The sequence below is a fragment of the Colossoma macropomum genome, unplaced genomic scaffold, assembly GCF_904425465.1.
Source record: "Colossoma macropomum unplaced genomic scaffold, Colossoma_macropomum, whole genome shotgun sequence".
In the NCBI taxonomy this organism is placed as follows: Eukaryota; Metazoa; Chordata; class Actinopteri; order Characiformes; family Serrasalmidae; genus Colossoma; species Colossoma macropomum.
Window position 1 is genome coordinate 39,413,404 of NW_023494799.1, and position 20,565 is coordinate 39,433,968.

General features: G+C 41.2%; 1 protein-coding gene across 1 annotated transcript in view; it reads right to left on the reverse strand.

Annotated features, from left to right (window-relative positions):
• Positions 1-1,916: 1,916 nt before the first annotated feature.
• pde3b (phosphodiesterase 3B) overlaps positions 1,917-20,565 on the reverse strand; it is a 97,702-nt gene continuing 79,053 nt past the window's right edge. The window contains exons 3-16 of the mRNA XM_036586538.1: positions 18,689-18,937; positions 17,122-17,267; positions 16,366-16,484; positions 15,959-16,175; positions 14,341-14,432; positions 13,057-13,232; positions 10,513-10,647; positions 9,952-10,063; positions 9,636-9,749; positions 8,002-8,201; positions 7,596-7,799; positions 7,204-7,365; positions 3,171-3,414; positions 1,917-2,373 (exon numbers count right to left, since the gene is read on the reverse strand). Of these exons, the coding sequence (XP_036442431.1) occupies positions 2,156-2,373; positions 3,171-3,414; positions 7,204-7,365; positions 7,596-7,799; positions 8,002-8,201; positions 9,636-9,749; positions 9,952-10,063; positions 10,513-10,647; positions 13,057-13,232; positions 14,341-14,432; positions 15,959-16,175; positions 16,366-16,484; positions 17,122-17,267; positions 18,689-18,937 (2,388 nt within the window). The 3' untranslated portion in view covers positions 1,917-2,155. The remainder of the gene's footprint in view (positions 2,374-3,170; positions 3,415-7,203; positions 7,366-7,595; positions 7,800-8,001; positions 8,202-9,635; positions 9,750-9,951; positions 10,064-10,512; positions 10,648-13,056; positions 13,233-14,340; positions 14,433-15,958; positions 16,176-16,365; positions 16,485-17,121; positions 17,268-18,688; positions 18,938-20,565) is intronic.

Consider the following 20,565-nt stretch of genomic DNA (forward strand, 5'->3'; position numbering starts at 1 on the left):
CACCCCAAAATAATAAAAATAATAATAATAATAATAATAGCACACCCAAACATATCCACATCCGTAAATAGTATTAGATTAAAAACTCTGGAAACAAATATGATAATAACAGGTTTTCTCAATGTACAATATATGTCGGCTGTATGTAGAAAAACAGACGCATTCAGTTGATTAATTAAAAAATATATAATATAATATATATATATTTATATATATATATGCAGATACTCTTTCTGTGCAGAGATTAAACACTTGTTTGGTAGTAAAATGTGCACATTTATAGTTCTTTTTCTTTAAATATACTAGCTTGTTTTACACTGCCTACTTGAGAACTTTCCTCTCCAGACAAAGACATGATGAAGGAGAGGGGCGTGTCAGTCCCCCCCACCCCCATCTGCATACTTCCTTTTTTCTAGTGGAATGCCTAGAGTTCTTGCTTCAGACAAAAATATATAGAACTATTAGTATTAAACCTGCCTCGTGGTGAAGAATAAGAAAATATAAAAAAGTGTACAGCTTTCGAGGTGAAACCCTGGATCACTTCAAATTTATGCACTGGCCTGGTTGTGAGTTTGGCAATGGTTATGTTCAGTAAGAACGCGTGAGTCTGCAGTGTGATCAGAAGGAGAACAAAAATGAGAACCGACTATCGTGGATGTTCAAATAATGCCAAAAGTAATGCAACCCAAAAGCAAAACTTGCCCGTTACATATGGATAGCTATGTTACACTGAACAAACATTTCATCATCAAATACATTCCTGGATCCCGTTTCTTATCAAGAGACTGTTGGGGAGAAAAAAAAATTTAAAATAGACAAGACTGTTCTAGTTTCGGGGCAGCTGATACGGATAGTGGTCGCCGTGTGGGGTGACGCTCGTCGTGGAGAGCATCTTCTTTCTTCAGACTGAATTTCAAGTTCTTCAAACACAAACACACAAGAAAATGCCTTTTCCTACCCCTGAAATGAAAATTCAGACGTTCGAGCGTGTTTGAAACTGTTGACAACGACAGAACGATCTATCCACGTGAATCCTGAGTAACCGTGAAAGAATATATATGTCAAAACGTAAAAAAAAAAAAGCAACATCCCTTCATTAGAACAGCTTCCCTGTTCCGTACTCTATGCTTTCAACACAGCTGGACTTCACAAAGCAAAAAAATTCAACAATTGGCAACTCAGCATTCCTGAAGAGGAAAGAAAAAAACAATAACAAAAAAGCATTTCAAAACCCATGAGCACACACAAAAATTCAAACAAACATGACAAAGAAACTAAAAGAAAAGGCAGGTGGTACACATGAATAAAAAAGCATCCGAAAACGATGCAGGAGTAAATGTTCGTTTTTTTTTTTCTCATTCAGTCAAATGTCAGCATTTCCACGTTAAGTCCTAGTGGCTGAGTTCAGTGATACAGTGTTTCGTGTCGCCAGCATGAGGAGGGACTGCACCAGCAGTGCAGCCTGCGTAGTCCGTCTCCCAGACCACATGGGGGAAGGGAGGAAAACATGAAAAGGTTCAGACAGGCACGTTTGATTTATGCTTCTCGAGTATTCCTGACACTGAGCCTGAAATAGTCTCGGCCTCGTGTTTTTGAACTGTTCGCTTTGGTAACAAGTGACAATTATTTGAAAAGTCTTACGCTTTTCCATTCAATTTCTGAAATCTGTCTTTTTTAAATAATTATAAGTACCTACAGGAGAGTTAAGAGCTCTGCGTTCAAGGCAGCATCACAGCCAAGTAACCATGGAGGGTTTCTTTACCTCCTTTTATTTATTTTTTCTTTTATACCTCACGGCCCTCAAGTCAACGTCCTCAAAGCTGTGTTCGTCCTCCATTGATTCTCCATGGGGTCAAAGTGCATAGAAGTGGGGCTCCCACCATTTGCAGCAAGGATGCTCTCACAGTAGTAAGGCCTCTTCCAACACAACATGAACTGCGGTAACGTCAGAGTGTCGGCACAGTGACTGATTTCAGTGTGGGAGATCCAGCAGGGTCTCCCCGTGGGTGTCGATTTGGGCTGTGTGTGTCCGTGTCTGTTATGTGCATGTGTGTATGTGAGTTTCTGTGGAGGGGTGGGAGGGCCAAGAGTGAGCGCCCTTTGCTTTAGTCCCTCCCGGAGCTTCATGCCACAGCCAATCAGCTCACTCCCGCTGCTACTGACGCTCCTCCTCTTCAGCTTCCTCCTGAATGACCTGGATGTCGTCAGAGGACGAGGAGGAGGGAGGAAGGCTCGGGCTGTCAGCCTGCTGCTGCTGCTGCTGGAGCTCCTTGCTCTTCTCCTCCTCCTCCATGATATTTTTCCACTCTTTGTGGTTCTCAGTCAGGTGCTGCATGATGTTGCAGAACAGACGGCGTCGGCCCTTCCTGGATTCTGCAAAGAGAAACTCTTTATTAGTGTGTAATTAATTGAGCTTAAAGGCTCCACTACAGTTAAACTGGCTGTTTTTCGTTGCTACAGACTAATGCCAAAGTTTTGGCACCCCTGGTCAAATAAGGTCATACATCCTCTACAGCAGGGGTGTCAAACTCGAACCACTGAAGTTAAAAATATTGAAAACTGACCCAACCATTGCTTATTTAGTGAAAAAATTAAATATACTTATATGGGCAGGTAGTGTATACACACACACACACACACACACACACACATATATATATATATATATATATATATATAGATATATATATATATATATATATATATATATATGAATAAATGGCTTGAGCGTCCCCTATAGCTGTCAGTGTTGTTGTTGAGTGATAGTGTTTGTGAAAAAAACCGGTTCCAACGCTTCTTTTTGTGTATATGTGTGTGTGTGTATATATATATGCGCTGAGAATTAACCAAATTAATCGTGAAAATCGTCCAGCACTGCATGATCCTGTGTAAACGTAAACATTTGTGTACGAGTACAGTGCGTACGAGTAGAAGCAGTTTGCTGATAACTTGTACGCAAAACAGCTAATTAGTCAAATTAGACACTTTAGATATGCATTTAGAAAATAAACAAAATCATTAATCGTCTTCTGAAATTTTAAAAATGTATATTGGTGAGTAGACTGGGGTCACACAGGACCTTTGGCAGAAACTCTGTATTATATTAACCAGTGTAATACTGAAAAGACAACTGTTTAAAACACGCAGAGCTGACATGTCAGCCAACATACTCAGGTTCAGCTCCTCATCGAGCTCTTCATCATCAGTTTCAGTGTCTTCAGCCTCCTCCTCTTCCTCCTCATCTGAGCCCTCCTCGTCGATCCAGTAGCCTGGGAGCAGTCCAGCCGCATCATACGAGTTGCAGAGAGGTCCAACAATGTGTGTGATGAAGGACTCCTGAAGCTTGGCCAGCTGTGGCATAGAGCGGTCCATGAAAGGGCTTATGGGTAATCCTAGACCTGCCTCCTCATCACCCTGTAAACCAGAGAACCGAGAATTGCTTACATCAATAAGCTACGAGTGCCGATGCAAAGGAGCCGATAATAGAAAATGTTTGTGAAGCCTTTGCAATTATCTGGATTTTATGCATGTACGGCAAAAAAGCCACAGTATTAAATAAAGAATTTAATTTAACAAACGACAGAACAGTTTACAGTGGCATATATTATCGGGAAAAAACACGCTTAAACCAGCATCAACAACACTGGAAACAGTTTGTGAAAGATTATATTTATAAAACTGTTCAAACCACTTTATGAACATTAATCTCAACCAATCAGTTATTAATCAGACAGGAACAGCGGCAACAGTAAGAAGTATTACGGCCCATTCCTCTACAAACTGTTTGGTCTTGCTTGCTTCACATCACGGCATTCCAGAAGGACTGGGGTCAGGACTCAGACTTGACCACTCTAAAATATATTATTTCTTCTATTTGAGCCACTCTGTTGTGTTTGTGGTTACATGTTGCATGACCCAACCTCTTGAGTTTTAGATCAGGCGTTTTTAACCTTTTCCACCCCAAAGCCCACCTGTCTGTAACTGTAAAGCATAGCGGACCACAAAAAAAATAAAATCAACTTTTTAAAAATATTTTTTTTAAACTGAAAACCTGGGGATTAGCGCCTGAAAAGATCAGATTGTTGAATTTACTTCAAGTACAGAAACCAAAATTTGTAGTCATGTTAAAAAAACATTTGCAGAGACGTCAAAAAAGGAGAAAAAAAAAAAAGGTAGATGTGGATGTGGACAGTGATTTTTAGCTGCAGTCCATCACGTTTTCACTGCAAAAACTCTTGTGGCTCCCACAGGAGGCACTGTTTGGTCTGGAGTCTCTTTAGTTTTGAGGGTTTTAGCACCTCATTTGACATCATCCTCACTCCACTCAGTGGACTTCTGGATCAGTGTCATCACATTCAACAATAATAATAATGATCATTACATGATCTCTGCTTCTTTGTCAGTAGTTCATCAATTTGAGTTCAACTCAAATCAAACGCAGATCTTCGCTATTATTTTAAGGCTCGTCTGTCGTTTTTATCAGCAGCTCGAGCTGCAGGAACGAGGAGAGCAGTGAGAGTCTGTAAAGAGTCGCTGACAGTAAAGCACTGATGCACTGGTAGAAGAAGAGTAAAGCCGGCTCTACTGGTGAATTTCCCCCGTTTGATCATAAAATGCGTCCCACCAGCAGTGAACTCAACAGGGTTCGGTTGGAAGCGGACCGAGACCCGCGGGTTTTGCTGAACCGGCGTCTGATGCAGACCCGAGTACAGGTGGAGTGTTTACACACGCCAAAACGGAGCGAACTAAAGAAAAAAGTTTGATAGGTCTGCACCGAACAAGGTAGCAGAATCACCCCGAGGAACCTATCAGTCCCTGGCTAACTCTGCACTGCGCGCCCGCAGCTGCGTCGTCTCAAACTAATGACGTCTAATTAGACTTTTATTTATACATCTTTACCAGCCCACCATGACCTACTGTCTCCCCCTGAGTTCAGGCTCACAGACCACTAGAAGTGCTTCACGGCCCACTGGTGGTCCACGGCCCACAGGTTGAGAAACCCTGTTTTAGATCACAAATGCAAGCCCTGACAGTGGCTGCAGAATGATCTGATATAGCGTGGAATTTGTGGGTCCCTCAGTGGTTGCCAGCCCTGAGGAGCTACACCATTATACTCTCTCCATGCTTAACAGAAGGTTTTGTTGGCAGTGTATGCAGCGCTTTGTCTCTCCAAGCCTTTGTTTCCTCCACCCACAGAGCTCCACTAGTGCTACAGAACATCCAGTTGGACAAACTTAAGATGGTTCTTGGAATGTTTCTGGTAACATCTGTGGTGACTTCGCACAAATACCACCCTTGTTCATTATTTTTTATAGGGTAGACAGGGACTGTTATCAAGCGGTAGACGCCTGAAGATCCTTTGCCGTCACTCTAAGGGTCTTTATTACTTGCCAATTCAGGATCTTACAGCATACCACTGCACTGATCTTTGCAGGATGTTCACCTATAGAGGGAGCAGAAATGACACTGTATTTTGCAATTGACCAACTGATCTGCTTGACTGTAGGTTGAGCCCAGAGTCTTTGAAAAAAGTTACGAAAGGATTTCTAATGTTATAATCATCATAAACTTAGCTTGGAGATCTTGGAAATCCATTTTGACGATATCACATTTATTTTGGACAACTAATTAAAACGGTGAGATTTTTTAAATAGCAGGGCAGTTTATGACTGATTTGAAAGCGTCTCCAATTGTAGTCTTTTAAAGATCGTTTTCCTAGAGCAGGTGTCAGCAACATGCGGCTCTTTTACTGCCCTGTTCCATTTTTAGGTAAAAAAAAATATCCTCTTAAATAAAAAAAAGCTCTGCTGATCGTTCCAACACTGAACAACAATAAATGGTCTTAAACGCCGGAGTTAATAATAACTGCTAACTTGCCAACCTTCAACCCTGAAGATTGGCACACAGACTGCTGGTCACACAGCAACACAGACAACAATCTCGCCTAGATAGTAGCAAACGAAATAGCAAAGAGAAAGATTTAAAGCCAGATATTGAGAATTTGAAGACAAATTTACTGATTTGCGTTTATAATCACTCCAGCTGGTTCCCTGATATGTTTAATTTGCAATGAGAAACTGACAAACACTAAAAAGTCACGGAGATTTTCATTCACCAGCTTCTTGGAAGAATTTTCCCGTTCCACCTTAAATGGTGCAGCGGTTACATTCTGGCGCCTCAGGCACCATTTTAAGGTGGAACAGGGGAATTTGAACAAGAAGCTGGCGAATGAGAAGCGACTGCAGCCTCATAAAAAGTCAAACATTCAGAGACGTTTTACAAGAAACTGTTCTACTTTTGCGAAAAAGTTTCCTGCCTGAGATGCGAGAAAAGCGGCTATAGCTGAGCTAAAGCTTAAAGCAGAGCAAAGTAAGTCTGGATTTTCATTTATATTATATATTTAGCCTGTACTAGTACATTAGCACGTACTGAGACACTCACAGTCAAAATGGTCATCACAGACAAATGGACATTAAATGTTGTGGCTCGCAAGTTTGATTTTTAATGAAAGGGCAAAATGGCTCTTCTTCATATCTGGGTTATGATCACTGTCCTAGAGGTTCACATATGATAAGACAATGTAAAAACGTAGAGTGTGTTTTTAAATAAAACCGGATTTATATAACATCACATTGCTTGACATTTTTTACAATAGACAATAAGCATCACAATATATATATATATTTTTTTTTACCAACAAAACAGTAGCGCAACCGTGATATTTTTAAGGACCCAAATCTGTCTGTATATCATAATCAGAATTTTTTCATAACCATTTTCTAAACCTCTCTTTATCCCTTAGAATTAAACAGACTGTTTTTGCAGTCTGCATCGCACCTCATTCAAAAAGCAGTTCAAACACTCCCTATAACTTTAGTGCGAGTGGGTGGGGCTAAACTGTTTATAGGCTGAATAGCTGATATATTTTGTCACATCCAAAAACAGTAAATTCAAAAAAGAAATTGGCAGCTTAGTTTTCATATATCGACTGTGGACTGAGTGAACAGGACGTTTTGAAACTTTAACAAATGTTTACTTACTACATCAAACAGAATTATTTGTTAAAAAGTGAGGAAAATTGCTATGATATAGCTGAAATGATATGGACCAACAATTAATAAATATTTTTTTATACACTGCGTATCATAACATCCAATTCACAAATGGTTTTTTTAACAACTGTATCGCAAAAAAACTACATACCTGCTCATAAAACTCATTGACGATGCCCTCTGTCCATTTCAGGTGAAGACTGCGTTCCTTGGCTGGCCCATTGATATCTGCCAGCTTGATGCACATTTGGCAAACCAGCAACCTGTCGTTTTCATTAGTCCAGTCAATACCTGGGCTGTTCACATCACTAACCTGTTAACAAGAAGGAACACAGTTCAAATGCATCAGTTAAAACCACCGCCATACGTGTTCACCTCTGAAAGGTGACCACAGTCTCACTGCAGGTAAGCCTACTGTACCTAAAATGTGCAGACAGGGGTTAAAACTCTGGCCACGTTTGTGTTGGAGTTGAGTTCTAAATAACTAATTCTAAAGAAAAACCCTCCTGAGAGCCGACTGGCATTTTAACATGCGCTCTTCACCTTGGAATTGAACTCCGCTAGGAAGTCAAAGTGCTTCTTCAGGTCTGTGGCGAGAATGGCCTCGATAACGAGAAAGCGGAAACGCTTGAACTCAACGTGGTCCAGGTTGGACAGGAAGTTGAACTCGGGCTGTGACAAGAAAAGACTCCATGCAGCGGCAGCATGGTGGTTCTCCAGAACTGAGCGATCGTTGTACAGCACCGCCTGTCACAAAGAGGGGGAAGAGACAAAAGCCAAAAAAAACAAAAAAAAAAAATTCTAAGGTTATTTAAATAAATGAGTAGAGTTCAGTACAATAAGTTTCTCTTTGAACCACACAACAGTTTTTCAATGCTAAAAACACTTTTTGGAAACAATATTTTAATATCCACAATCAAGAAATCACATTACGTCTGTTGTCAGCTACCTGTGGGGCGTTAGTGGCTACAAGAAAGGCGTTTGTGCGACCAGGGTGATCATAGTCATGCATAGCAGCTGCTACATATAGTGCCATTAGCTCTAGGGCAGGGACATTCCAGGCCAAGCAACCATAACTGTTGTCTGAGATAGAGCAGCTTTTAGAGGAGGCGTAGGACACTCTGCCTGGGGAGATGCCGCTGTCCGAATCTGAGGAGAGGAAAAAAAGGAAATTTCTTTAAACAAAGGCTCACTTTAATGAAAATCACAAAAGAAGTGGGCCACTTTGTGGGCTCATTTATCACAACAATTTTCTTCATTAATAGAAAACAACAGTTTTAATAATTCCACTCAAACTCACCGACGACTTTTAGATTTCCATTTAAAAAATTAAATCACAGACCTTAATTTAACCCATGCAACCAAGCAAAATTTCATCTGTGCTCCAAATGTTTATTTTAGTTAGGATTTATTACCCATGAAGTTCTAAATCACATCCTAAAACACTGTGTTTAACGGCTTAGAGAATAACTGAAGTGAAATATGAACCAGGTATAAAAAAATAAAAATAAATGAAGGATTTCCAAAAAGTTTTACAGACCATTTCAAGAATTTTCTTTCTTTTTCTTTTACATGATATACACAGTTGGGATTTACACACACAAGAAATATATCAATGCTAAATTATAACTGATAACATCTTTTTAGAAATACAGACTTTGGAATGAAAATCTTTAAATACAACACAACTTTAAATCAGCTGGTTCCATGTTAATAAATGCCCATGTAAGGTTAATTTACTTGAAGATATATTTTTATGCAATATTTCATCTTTGAAATAGAATTTTGCAGTTTTTAAAATGATTTTTGCAAACATTTAGGGTTTAAGTAGTATTATTAGATATCTGTAAGACATTTAAGATGTGATTCAGAACCTACTGAGGCAAACTTTAAAAATTCATCACTAAAACCAAACTGAAGTACTGCTTTGAAATTTGTAATCTGAGTTAAATTAAGTTTTTGCTTGAATTTTTTTTCATGGAAGGCCATGATGTGACCAGACAGGCCCGGGGTGAGTTGGCTTGAAAAGAGCCTTTTGGCATACCGGTTTATGTTCCACTAGAATACTTAAAATGCCCATCTGGGCATCATCTGCACTGCAGAATCGTGTGCCAGCAAGTGAGGTCACTGGTTTCCTGTGCGATTCAACACCTCTAAAGCGTGAGCACTTCTTACTCTCCCATGTTGAGCGCCTACAGCAGCCGAGTGACTCAGACTGCACTCCATTTAGAAATTAAAAGGGCCATCAGCATTCTTAAAATAAGTCCCGAACATGCTGAGCCAGCAGCGACGGCAGCCTCTGATCTCAATCACAATGGAGGCTCTCTCTTATCGGACGCCAGTCGCTCCTGGCCACAACCACACGGAGCGGGCAGTGGCTGGGTTTGATTTATCCCCAACGGATCAGAGGTACATGGGATATAATTAGCAGAGAAACGGCTATGAATACAAATGTTTCCACCCTACTGTACAGCCCTGTGTGACGATCCATTAAAAATAATAATAATAATTTATTTTAAATGTGGTGTTTTGTCACCGTGGCACCATTGGCATGCCTGGCTTTGGCTGCGAGTGGCTGGGTACCTGTGTCACTTCCCGTCACGTGTTCGTTGTGGATCTGCTGAAAGCCTGGGATCGGCCTTGTGGTCAGGTACCACACCGCGTGGAGGACGTCTGTGGCGTGGACACGATTATGATCTAAGGAGGAAATACATTTACAGTGAGTCTCTGACTGCTAGGCCTGAGAAGAATACAGACAGCGACGTGGGCTGTCAAATACATTTCATTTGGTCTATAATTTTCAATTACGCAAATTATCATTGATGGTGCTGCCAAAGTGGATGCTCTGATGCATGGAATTTCAAAGTTTCACTTTTGACAACATTAATTTAACTCTCACAGGGAATATCACGATAGCCGTTCTCTAGAGCGCAGAAGTACGTCATGAATTCCCGGACTGGGATTTTGAAGATTTCAAACAGACCCGTGTCCTGGAACAAAGTGTACGCCACCTGAGAGACAGCCAAACAAACAAAACTTCATTAAGACAAACACAACAGGCCTTCACTGAGGCGTAAAGTCCCTGATGAGCAGAGACTATTACAGACTCAACACAAGAGCGCAGTAAAGGATCATCACCACTGTGGCTCATGAAACAATACAATGTGCCAATCACATCCTGTGAGAGGAATAATGTACTGCAATTAAACTAAAAGCGCTAGAAGGATCACCCGTGTCTTGACATGCGTTCATCTTGCTGAATAAGCCTAATTATGGTTAGGAACAGCAGAATGCAACAATTAAATGAAAGAGAAATAAGAAAGCAAGGGATTATTACTCGGGTGGATGCAGATTAACTCGTGAACCTTCTTTTAAAATGTGTTTTGGTTCAGGAACGACAGCGTGGGCTTAAGAAAATATTTGTTTGCTGCGTCAAGCCATAAATTCTCTGTGTACTAACATAGCTGAGGATTCTCCCCGTCTTCCCTCCTGTTCTTTCCATAAGATCGAATATCTGGAAGTTCCAGCTGTTGAGCTTCTCCATCAAGGCTTCGTGGTCCTCCAACAGGGGGTCCAACTTAAACTCCTGCTCACCCTGCAAAATAAACAACAGATGGTGATTTTGTATGATCTAGGATCAGTCTCTTTCCCCCTAATCCCCAGCTGAGTCATTCCAGAACACATCACTCAGCAGACCTTGGATCAGCAGGAACAGAGAAACCTCAACCATCATGCAGTCAGCGCTCAAACAGCTTCATATGGTTTAGACCCCCACCACTCTCTCCCTCAGGCTACTCCATCACCCACATGCTTGCTCAGAGACCTCACTGCTATAAATCTGGCTGCTACATTAGAACACAAAAGCATGGGAACCCTGACCATGAGGCTGCGATCCTTCCAAACTAAAATTGCTTAATTACCATGTCAGAGATTTAGTCTGCCTGTGCAACAGCTGGCTGCTTTAACAAGGACCAGACTGGCCAAAAAAGAAAAAAGAGCATTCCAGGTCATGTACAGAGAACTTCTCTATATGCTGATGTTGGAACAAAACCTCATCTCCATTTTTGTCCTTTTTCAGTTTTTGACATAATGTGAAAATGCCTGTTGTCCTTTACATTGTGTGAAAATTTCATGATGAATGGACCAAAAGAAATGACCCAAAATAACTTGGAAAAATGTCTGGTTCCACTGACTTACATTAAAAGTAAAGTAGGTTTTTTCCTTCTCCTGTAAAGTTACCATTTTGGAAATACGAGGTTTTGTTCTGACAGCAGTGATAAACACCGATCAGGCATAACATTCTGACCACCTCCTTGTTTCTACGCTCATTGTCCATTTTATCAGCTCCACTTACTATATAGGTGCACTTTGTAGTTCTACAGTTACAGACTGTAGTCCATCTGTTTCTCTGATACTTTGGTCTGGACCCCCATGGACCCTCACAGAGCAGGTACTATTTGGGTGGTGGATCATTCTCAGCACTGCAGTAACACTGACGTGGTGGTGGTGGTGTGTTAGTGTGTTGCGCTGGTCTGAGTGGATCAGACACAGCAGTGCTGCTGGAGTTTTTAAACACCTCAGTGTCACTGCTGGACTGAGAACAGTCCACCAACCAAAAATATCCAGCCAACAGTTTCCTGTGGGCAGCGTCCTGTGACCACTAATGAAGGACTAGAGGATGACCAACACAAACTGTGCAGCAGCAGATGAGCTATTGTCTCTGACTTTACATCTTCAAGGTGGACAGACAAGGTAGGAGTGTCTAATAGAGTGGACAGTGAGTGGACGCTGTGTTTAAAAACTCCAGCAGCACTGCTGTGTCTGATCCACTCAGACCAGCACAACACACACTAACACACCACCACCACGTCAGTGTTACTGCAGTGCTGAGAATGATCCACCACCCAAATAGTACCTGCTCTGTGAGGGTCCATGGGGGTCCTGACCACTGAAGAACAGGGTAAAAGGGGGCTAACAAAGTATCAGAGAAACAGATGGACTACAGTCTGTAACTGTAGAACTACAAAGTGCACCTATATAGTAAGTGGAGCTGATAAAATGGACAATGAGCGTAGAAACAAGGAGGTGGTCAGAATGTTATGCCTGATCGGTGTAAATGTTAGGAATGAAAGACCTGCCACTGCCTACATGCAGGGAGAGAACAACCAAGGGTGAAAATGTTAAACCAATTCAGTTCCTTGTAAAGGCAGCCAATAGTGCGCATGTCGACACTGTCAGACAGACAGTAATTCTGTCGTAGCCCATGGATGTAACAAGTTTGCACGGCTGAGGCATCTGGATGTGTGTTGTAGGTGCGGTGAACACAACATGGGGTGGGGATGATCTTGTTAGCAGAGGACTGAACCACAATCCAGCAACAAAAGTTTAACAAGCTGTCCTCGGACGTGTATTCTCATGATGAGATCACATCTGGCCCCGTAAGATTAAGCTGAGGTCGGCTGTATGTAATAACTAATAACTAATACCTGAGGCAGAATTGCACAAATATGCCTTATTAACCAGAAGAGAGTGCTTGCTCATTACAAAATGTTTGTCTCAGCTCAGCAAAGCTACATGAAATATACAGAGGTAAATTTGTTTTGTATTCATAAGCTGACCTCAGTGTGCAGATGGTTTCTTTTGTGTGAGAGTTTGAAGGGAAAATCATCACAGTGCCGTCGTGATTCTTGGCAGACGTTCACTCACTTTTTGTTTGATACATGACCAAAGACATCACTGGTCCATTTTTAGCATATTTGACGGTAAAGACTGCTCTTTTTCAGACCTAGAGCGTGTTGCAGCACCTTTTGACATCAAAAAATAGCCAAAGGTGACTGAACCTGCTTAAGAAAAGTACAAAACAAAGCCCTCTAGTATTTTAGCTAAACTAAAATTTGAGTACTTTAGTTAAACGTACATTTTATGCAATATCTGAGATCTGAGCAGGACTAAAATGTTAAAATTCTACTAAGATATGTTTACTGTTCCACTGAGGTTACTGTACCTCAGGCTCGAATGGGGTGTGTTCCACACTGGAGCTTTCCTCCTCCTCCTCCACCTCTTCGTCAGGCTGCCCTCGCTCTCTGGCCTTTCCAGCAGCCGCAGTGCCTTCTCCCTGAGCCTCTGCCTCCACGCTCTCCTCCCTGATAAGGCCATCCCCGCCATACTCTGCCCCCTCAGCTGAGGAAAGCCAAATACTCCGGTCATCTGATTTAATTGCTAACAGTATCGCAGGTCAACGTTAAAAGATAGGTTCATCAACTTTTCATGAATTTGCTTCGCACTTTTACAACAGGCATCATCATTAAGCTGTTGTAGAGGAATATGGATCCAGACCTATAATGAGTGAACCATGGCAGACAAAACAAGAAACCCTGAAAAGAGCCATTATAGGAGACGTTTTCCCTCAGGAGAAACTTTTAATAAAAACTAATACCGTAAAATATTTTCACATATTTTAATGTCAGAAATTGTTGTGATTCCCAGGTATTTTGACCTGTTAAAATTCTTCTGCTTTTAGATGTTGTGACAGACCTTAGAAATCAATACATTCTGTTAAAAAAGGCATCAACTTCAAAAGAAAACTTTGTTACAAACAATAATAAATTACACATATTTACCTTTTTTGCACTATATGTTCAAAAGCTATTAAAGAAAACAATTCAAATACGAGAACCTGAAATAAACTTTACCTCCCACTTTAAAGTGCTTTAACTGTTAGCTACTGTTAATTATAGTTTATCTGACCGTTAAGTTGTTTAATGTTACTGTAATAAAGTTAGACCATTAAACTGAAGAATTGTATGAAATCAACAAACGAGTATGAAAGAGCTTACTCTCAAATCTGATGAAAACCAGGGTAAACGGTTTCTTCAGGGAGACATTGCAGATGTTACCTAAGTTCTAATTGGCTCATAGAAATAAAATACTATATGGACTGGTTAAATAATGACCATGAGCTGCTGCTGTGCTGTGTTTGGGGGGATGGAGGGGATTCCCTCTGACAAACACACAAACACATAAAATCTCTTCAAGTGTAAATAAAATCTATGAATTTCAGGCAAAGGTTACATTTATAAGTAGGATATCTAAAAGTAGGACAGGGAAGACACTGAGGATATACACTGTTCTTTGTAGGAACCAGACCTGACTTGGCCACCAGACGTCCAGATCAACATTTGTCTTATAACTAGAGTGAATTTGCAATATTAGGAAAACCCTAATCCTGTTTTTGAATGGTTTGGCATGGGAAATGAGAGACTGATGTAACAGGAATGTCACAGCCAACCTGAGCGTCTCCTCTGCATATCGGTTGCTGACGGCGGGTGACTCTCGCCCGCTTCCACGCTGGACCCGCCCTTCACCATCTGCCGCCCACAACTGTCACAAACACAGCAACTGTCAATCACAGCTCAACACAGCCCTTAAAGATCCACACAGAACGCAAGATGTGAATGAAGGAGAACAGACTGGCCACCTTCCTGCAGGTTTCACCTCCAGCCAAAATATCACACACCTGACCCAGCTAATCAAGATCTTTTGAAGACCATCACTCGTTCGATCAGGTGTGGTGGATTTGCTCTGACCTAACATGCAACACATAAGGAGACCACGAAAAAGTGTCTTAGCCACCTGTGAGTGTCAGAGCGTGACGCGCCGCACCATTTTTTACGGATCCTATGTTTCTATTTTTGACATGGTAATGATGCAACCTTGTTAAAATGATTGCAGTTAGGCCAGAGGTCATTCATCAAAACACAGTAAAGGGGACTGCATGACCCTTCCTGTAAATTTCAGCAGGATATTAACTGAAATCATTTACACAAATGTAAAATACGTAGCTAAAACAACATAATCCGAAACAATGGCTTTTCATCGTAGACATGATCTCAACTGGCAGTTGAAGTCTTGAGCTATTAACCAACAGGCCTGTAGTTTGTTTACATTTTGACTTGATCTGCAGACTTAATGTTTCCCCTACAGACATCCTAAAGCAGGGGTCTTTGATTAAAATTCAATAAGGTCCAGATAGAGAAAATTTCCTCAAGCAAAGGTCCAGAACATCATAATGTCCAACCTGTATTATGATTCAGTGCCATAGACTGTTTACTGAAGTAGCCTAGTAGGTATATCAACAACTTATACAGTCAACAACTGAATATCAAATCAAATAAAGTACAGTTCAGTCATATTTCAACAACATTTATTGTCAGTTTTCTCTTTTAGAGCACGGCATGTAAAATAATCTGGCTCAATTTCTTCTCTGACTGCTGTTTCTCGCCTCGTCCCTCCCCTGTGTGTGCATCACTCACTTGAGTCTCAGTGCTCATCGTAATGCACAGATCTGATTGGCTGAGTAGCGTCATGTGTGATATTTACACTGCATGCAATTGGTCTGTGAGCATCCCGGGCCGCTAAAGCTACCGAAAAGGCTAGAAAAGTTACGGCGATTAAAACAGGACCACCCTGTGGAAATTAAATAAATCTCCATAGTTTATCAGTTATAGGTCCCGGTCTGCATAGGACAGCGTCTGGGTCCGGACTCGGACTCCACCTATTAGTGACCTCTTTCCTAAAGGCTCTGAGTTACACAATGAAATACTACATTTAAAAACACACGCTTGCTGTTAAGACAAGGTGTAAGGGTGCAAAATGAATCTAAAGGTTCTGATTCAGCTGCACAATTTTGGTAATTGACTATAATATTCTATGATGCATGTCCTAATATGTTGGACAATATATATTTTTTATTGTCTACATTCCAAGACTCTGTAAACAGACCCTTGAAATTAGAGATTTCATGCACTGAACTGTTTCATAAAGAATTCGTACTGAAGTGTTGTGAGGTCAGTGGTTTATGCCGCTAGTATAGGGTGAGGAGAAGGTGAGGGGCTGTTAGCTTGTACCTGGTGCACAGCAGGGTCGAGGCAGGGCTGCGGTACTGCTGGAAGTCCGGTGAGCTGAGCGTGTAGCCCAGCGGCTTGTGCAGGTTGACGCTGGGCTTGGTGAGGAAGTCGGCCGTGTCGGGGAACTCCACTGGCGAGCGGGTGACCAGCGTGGAGCTGGGAGCTCCGGGCGGACTGTGGCTTGGTGAACTGACAGGACTCAGGCTTGGAGATGCACCTGAGAAGAAATTTGAAGCCATTTCAATATCAGAGTAATATGAATATCTCACATACACAGATGCTTTTATCCAAAATATTCTATTAAAATGTACTATAAGTATCTATAAGACTAACATTACCATAGGGGTGGGGGTTACATAGTGTGAAACAATTATCTTGGCTTTCCCTACTGGTAAAAAAATCCTGACCTGGTCTTCTGGGGACGGTGTGACCATATGACAGTGTTACAGAGGATGATCTCTGTTTGGGGATGGTCAGCAGGTTGCTGTTGGGACCATTGGAGAAAGACCCCTGACTGCTGGAAACACTGCAGAGTAAATGAGAGAGATGACATTTACAGGGTAAGAGTTCATGTTTCACGTACGCGATTCACACAGATCACATCTGCAAGGTTTTCTCTCTAAAAATGATCAGTGTCTGATCAACACTGCCACCTTGAGGACCAACAATGAAAAAGCATAAAGAGAAAAATCAAGAAACCATACTGGACGGCTGTCTGTTTAAATTTGAAATTCAGCCTCAAAGAAAGCGTTCAAATATTCAAAAATATGGATAGAATAGTACTAAACAAATTATAGTACTAAATAAATTATATATATTTTTGGTATTATCGTGATACGGTTAAATATACTGAATATACATAAAAAGTGCTAATACACACTGAAATCACTGACTTGAGCCTTTTGTATTTCTTTATAACAGCAAAAAATGAACTACAGTTTAAATTTTGCTTTATGCCATGGTGTACGACCTTATGCCCCATCCCTAGTCAAAAATAGAGACTGTGACGTCTGGCACTGCAGCTGATGCTATATGGAGGAGGCACTGGGGGGGTCTTGTCCCCCAAGCCTTCCTCAACGGGTACAAAAGTGGCAGTGGTTTCGTGGCAGTGCTCTAAGTGTGGCATGTGTTATGATCTCCTGGGCCGGGTTTCAGAGGCTGACCTGCCACTGCTGAGCTCAGCGTGAGGCCTCTTTCCGTTACTGCGCTCCCAGCGAGGGGATGAGAGCGTCTCCAGAGGAGGCAGGGAAGAGGAGGCGGAGCTCCGTCTCAGCTGAGGAGTAGGCAGACTGTTCCTGCTGCTCAAGCCCTGAGAGAAAGGAAGAGACTGCGTTAGAAAGAGAGGGACAGAACATGCAAGTGCATGATGAAACTGGTGTTACGGACACGTTAATGAGTTGCGTCAGTTTAAGTTTGCTCCAAAACAAGCCCCCATTGATACGCACTAACTGCTCTGTGCTTGTGAGAGCCTCTCACCTTTTACAAAGAAAACTTTATGTTCACTACAGTGGCCAATCATCTGAGACTACAGATAAATAAATAACAGAATGATACTGAAGGCAAAGGGGCATCAATTCTTACCCCAAATTCGGCTGAGCCAAGACAAGTCCAGTGACTAAAGTGCACTTTCGACTAAAGTAGATAAATGGTCAATAGAACACCATACCCTACCAATTAGCACTGAGCAAGCTATGAAGATGGACTTTAGCCTATCACACAGGCCACAACAGCCATTTGATGTCAGTACTACTAGTGGAAAATAATACCTGTTCAAATTCTTATAATGGAATGAGCTTTGCCACAACATTTACGCCAGTGTGTCGCAAATAGGCTCATATAACAAAACAGACGCACAGTACAAAACACGCTAAGGTTATACGATCTAGCTGAACGGAGTCAGAGATGTTTCAGATATATATTTTTTATTTTTTAACTATATCTAAACTTTTAACACTTTACGTTTAACCCACACAGTGTGAGCTGCAGGCTTACTAAACAACAAAAAAAAATTTGTCACAATTTGTCAAGACTAGCTTCAGACTGCCAAGTCTAATTATACTGGAGTCATTCCGAGAGAACGGGGCTTAATGAATATGCTAATTTAAATATTTTTTCATGTCAATAAATCATGTCCATCATAGTTTCAATAACATATTGCTCTTACAGAGACAGATTTTTGCACTTTAATAACCGTTCTCCTTTTTTTGGTAAAAATAACCAAATTATATCCTCATAACACTGAACTTGTGAAAGAGGGTACTGTGATGGGGGATTGTGATATTTCAGGCTAAACCGCCTGTCATTAAAGTTAGACCATCCATTTTTTTTAAACAGTTAACAGTTTAACATAAGTTTTCTGTGAATATTGCAAAAAATATATACATAAAATAAGTTTCATTATCTATTTTATGTAATGGGGGAATACATTATGCATACAATGCCTTACATACCCTGTCAAAGATGCATAAAAGCGAAATTCTTTATAATTATTATTATTGTTATTATTTTACTTAATGTGACAATTATTTTTAATCACCAAGTAAGTTGGTGGAAAGTAACAGTTAAGAACTTTGAATTCATATATATATATAATATATATATAAAAGAACATTATTAGATTTTTTTCTCTAATAGGCATCAGTGTTGTGGACTCAAATGGTTCTCTTTTGATGAAATGACCCATTCATGTAAATACCTCATTTTCTCAGACAGCCTAGCTTGCTCTCCTACCTTAGGGGGTTTCCTCTCGCCCCTCTCAGAGGGGTCCTCCATCTCGGCACAGGGATAAAAGCCCGGAAACGGGGTAAAAGGGTTAACACGTGGCCGGCAGGAACCTGAGAAGGCACCCATCAGGCTGCTCACACTGCGCAGTGAGGAGAGAACGTGCGGAGAGAGAGAAGAGTCCATCAGCAGCTCCGCCACCAGGCTCCTGGCTTCATTTATTACAGAGAGGTCCACACCATTCCCAAAGGCAGCGCCCTGCAGGCACAACATGCACATCATTACTGTTTACAACATGGTAACAACTTCTGTAATGACCAAAGCGTCCACTACTGCTGTCTAGAACCTCTGCTTGGCAGTTTGGCATTCTCATCTTAAACATCATATACATATGTATACACACACACACACACACACACACACACACACACACGCACACATACACACACATACACACACATATATATATATATATATATATATACATATATATATATATAGTTGTAACTACATTTGTTAGGTCAGCAAAAACTGCCATATTTCAGAGTTTGCTCTCTGTAGAGGATGTGTTATGCGTTATACATTTAACTGGGGGTAATGCATATGACTGTGTGTGTGTGTGTGTGTGTGTGTGTGCGTGTGTGTGTGTGTGTGTGTGCATACATACACACGTGTATATATAGCGCTGTAAAAAAAATATTTGCCCCACCTGTTTTCTTCTATTTTTGCTAATTTGTCACATTTATGTTTCAGATTATCCAACTAATTTTAATATAAGATAAAGACAACATGAGTAAAATCCAGCGTTTAAATGATCATACTATTTATTGAAAATAAAGATTTTTCAAAACCTGTATCAACCGTAACTGTCTGTGCCGGCCTCGGCAGTAACAACTGCAATCAAACGTTTGCAATAACTTGCGATGAGTCTTCTACATCGCTGTGGGGGAATTCTGGCTACTACACTGTTTTAATTTGGCTATATGGGAGGGTTTTCAAGCATGAACTGCCTGTCTAAGGTCTTGTCACAGCATCTCAATGGGATTCAAGTCAGGACTTTGACTCAGTCACTTCAAAACCTTAATTTTGTTTGTTTTGGGCCATTCGGAGGTGGACATTGTTCTGCTGCATAAACCAACTGCACTTGGGCTTCTGCTGACAGGTAGACATTCTCCTTCAGGATTTTCTGATAGAGAGCAGAATTCATGGTTCCATCAGTTATGACAAGTCATCCAGGTCCTGCAGAAGCAAAGCAGCTCCAGATCGTCACACTACCACCACCATGTTTCACTGTTGGTATGATGCTCTTATGGTGGAATGTGGTGTCAGCTTTACACCAGATGTAAAGGGACCCATGTCTTCCAAAAAGTACCACCTTTGACTCATCAGTCCACAGAGCATTATCACAAAAAGTCTTGGGGATCATGTAGATGTTTTTTGGCAAATGTGACATGGGCGTATCGGCCGTTTTTTGGTCAGCAGTGGTTTGCGCCTTGTCTTGCTTATTATGGAATTGTGTACATTGACCTTAACTGGGGCAAGTGAGGCCTGCAGTTCTTTAGATGTTAGTCTGGGTTCGTTTGTGACCTCCTGGATGAGTCGTTGAGGCTCTCTTTGGGAATATTTGGTAGGTTGGCCACTCCTGGAAAGGTCCACCACTGTTCCACGTTTTCTTCATTTGTGGATAACGGCTCTCACTGTGGTTCTCTGGAGACCCGGAGCCTCAGCAATGACTGTATAACCCTTTCCATACTGATAGATTTCAATGACTTTGTTTTGCATCTGTATATGAAACCCTTTAGAACGTGGCATCATGTGCTGCTTTTTGAGACCTAGTCTGCTTCACACTGACAGACAGGTTCAATTTAAGTGATGTTTCAATTCAA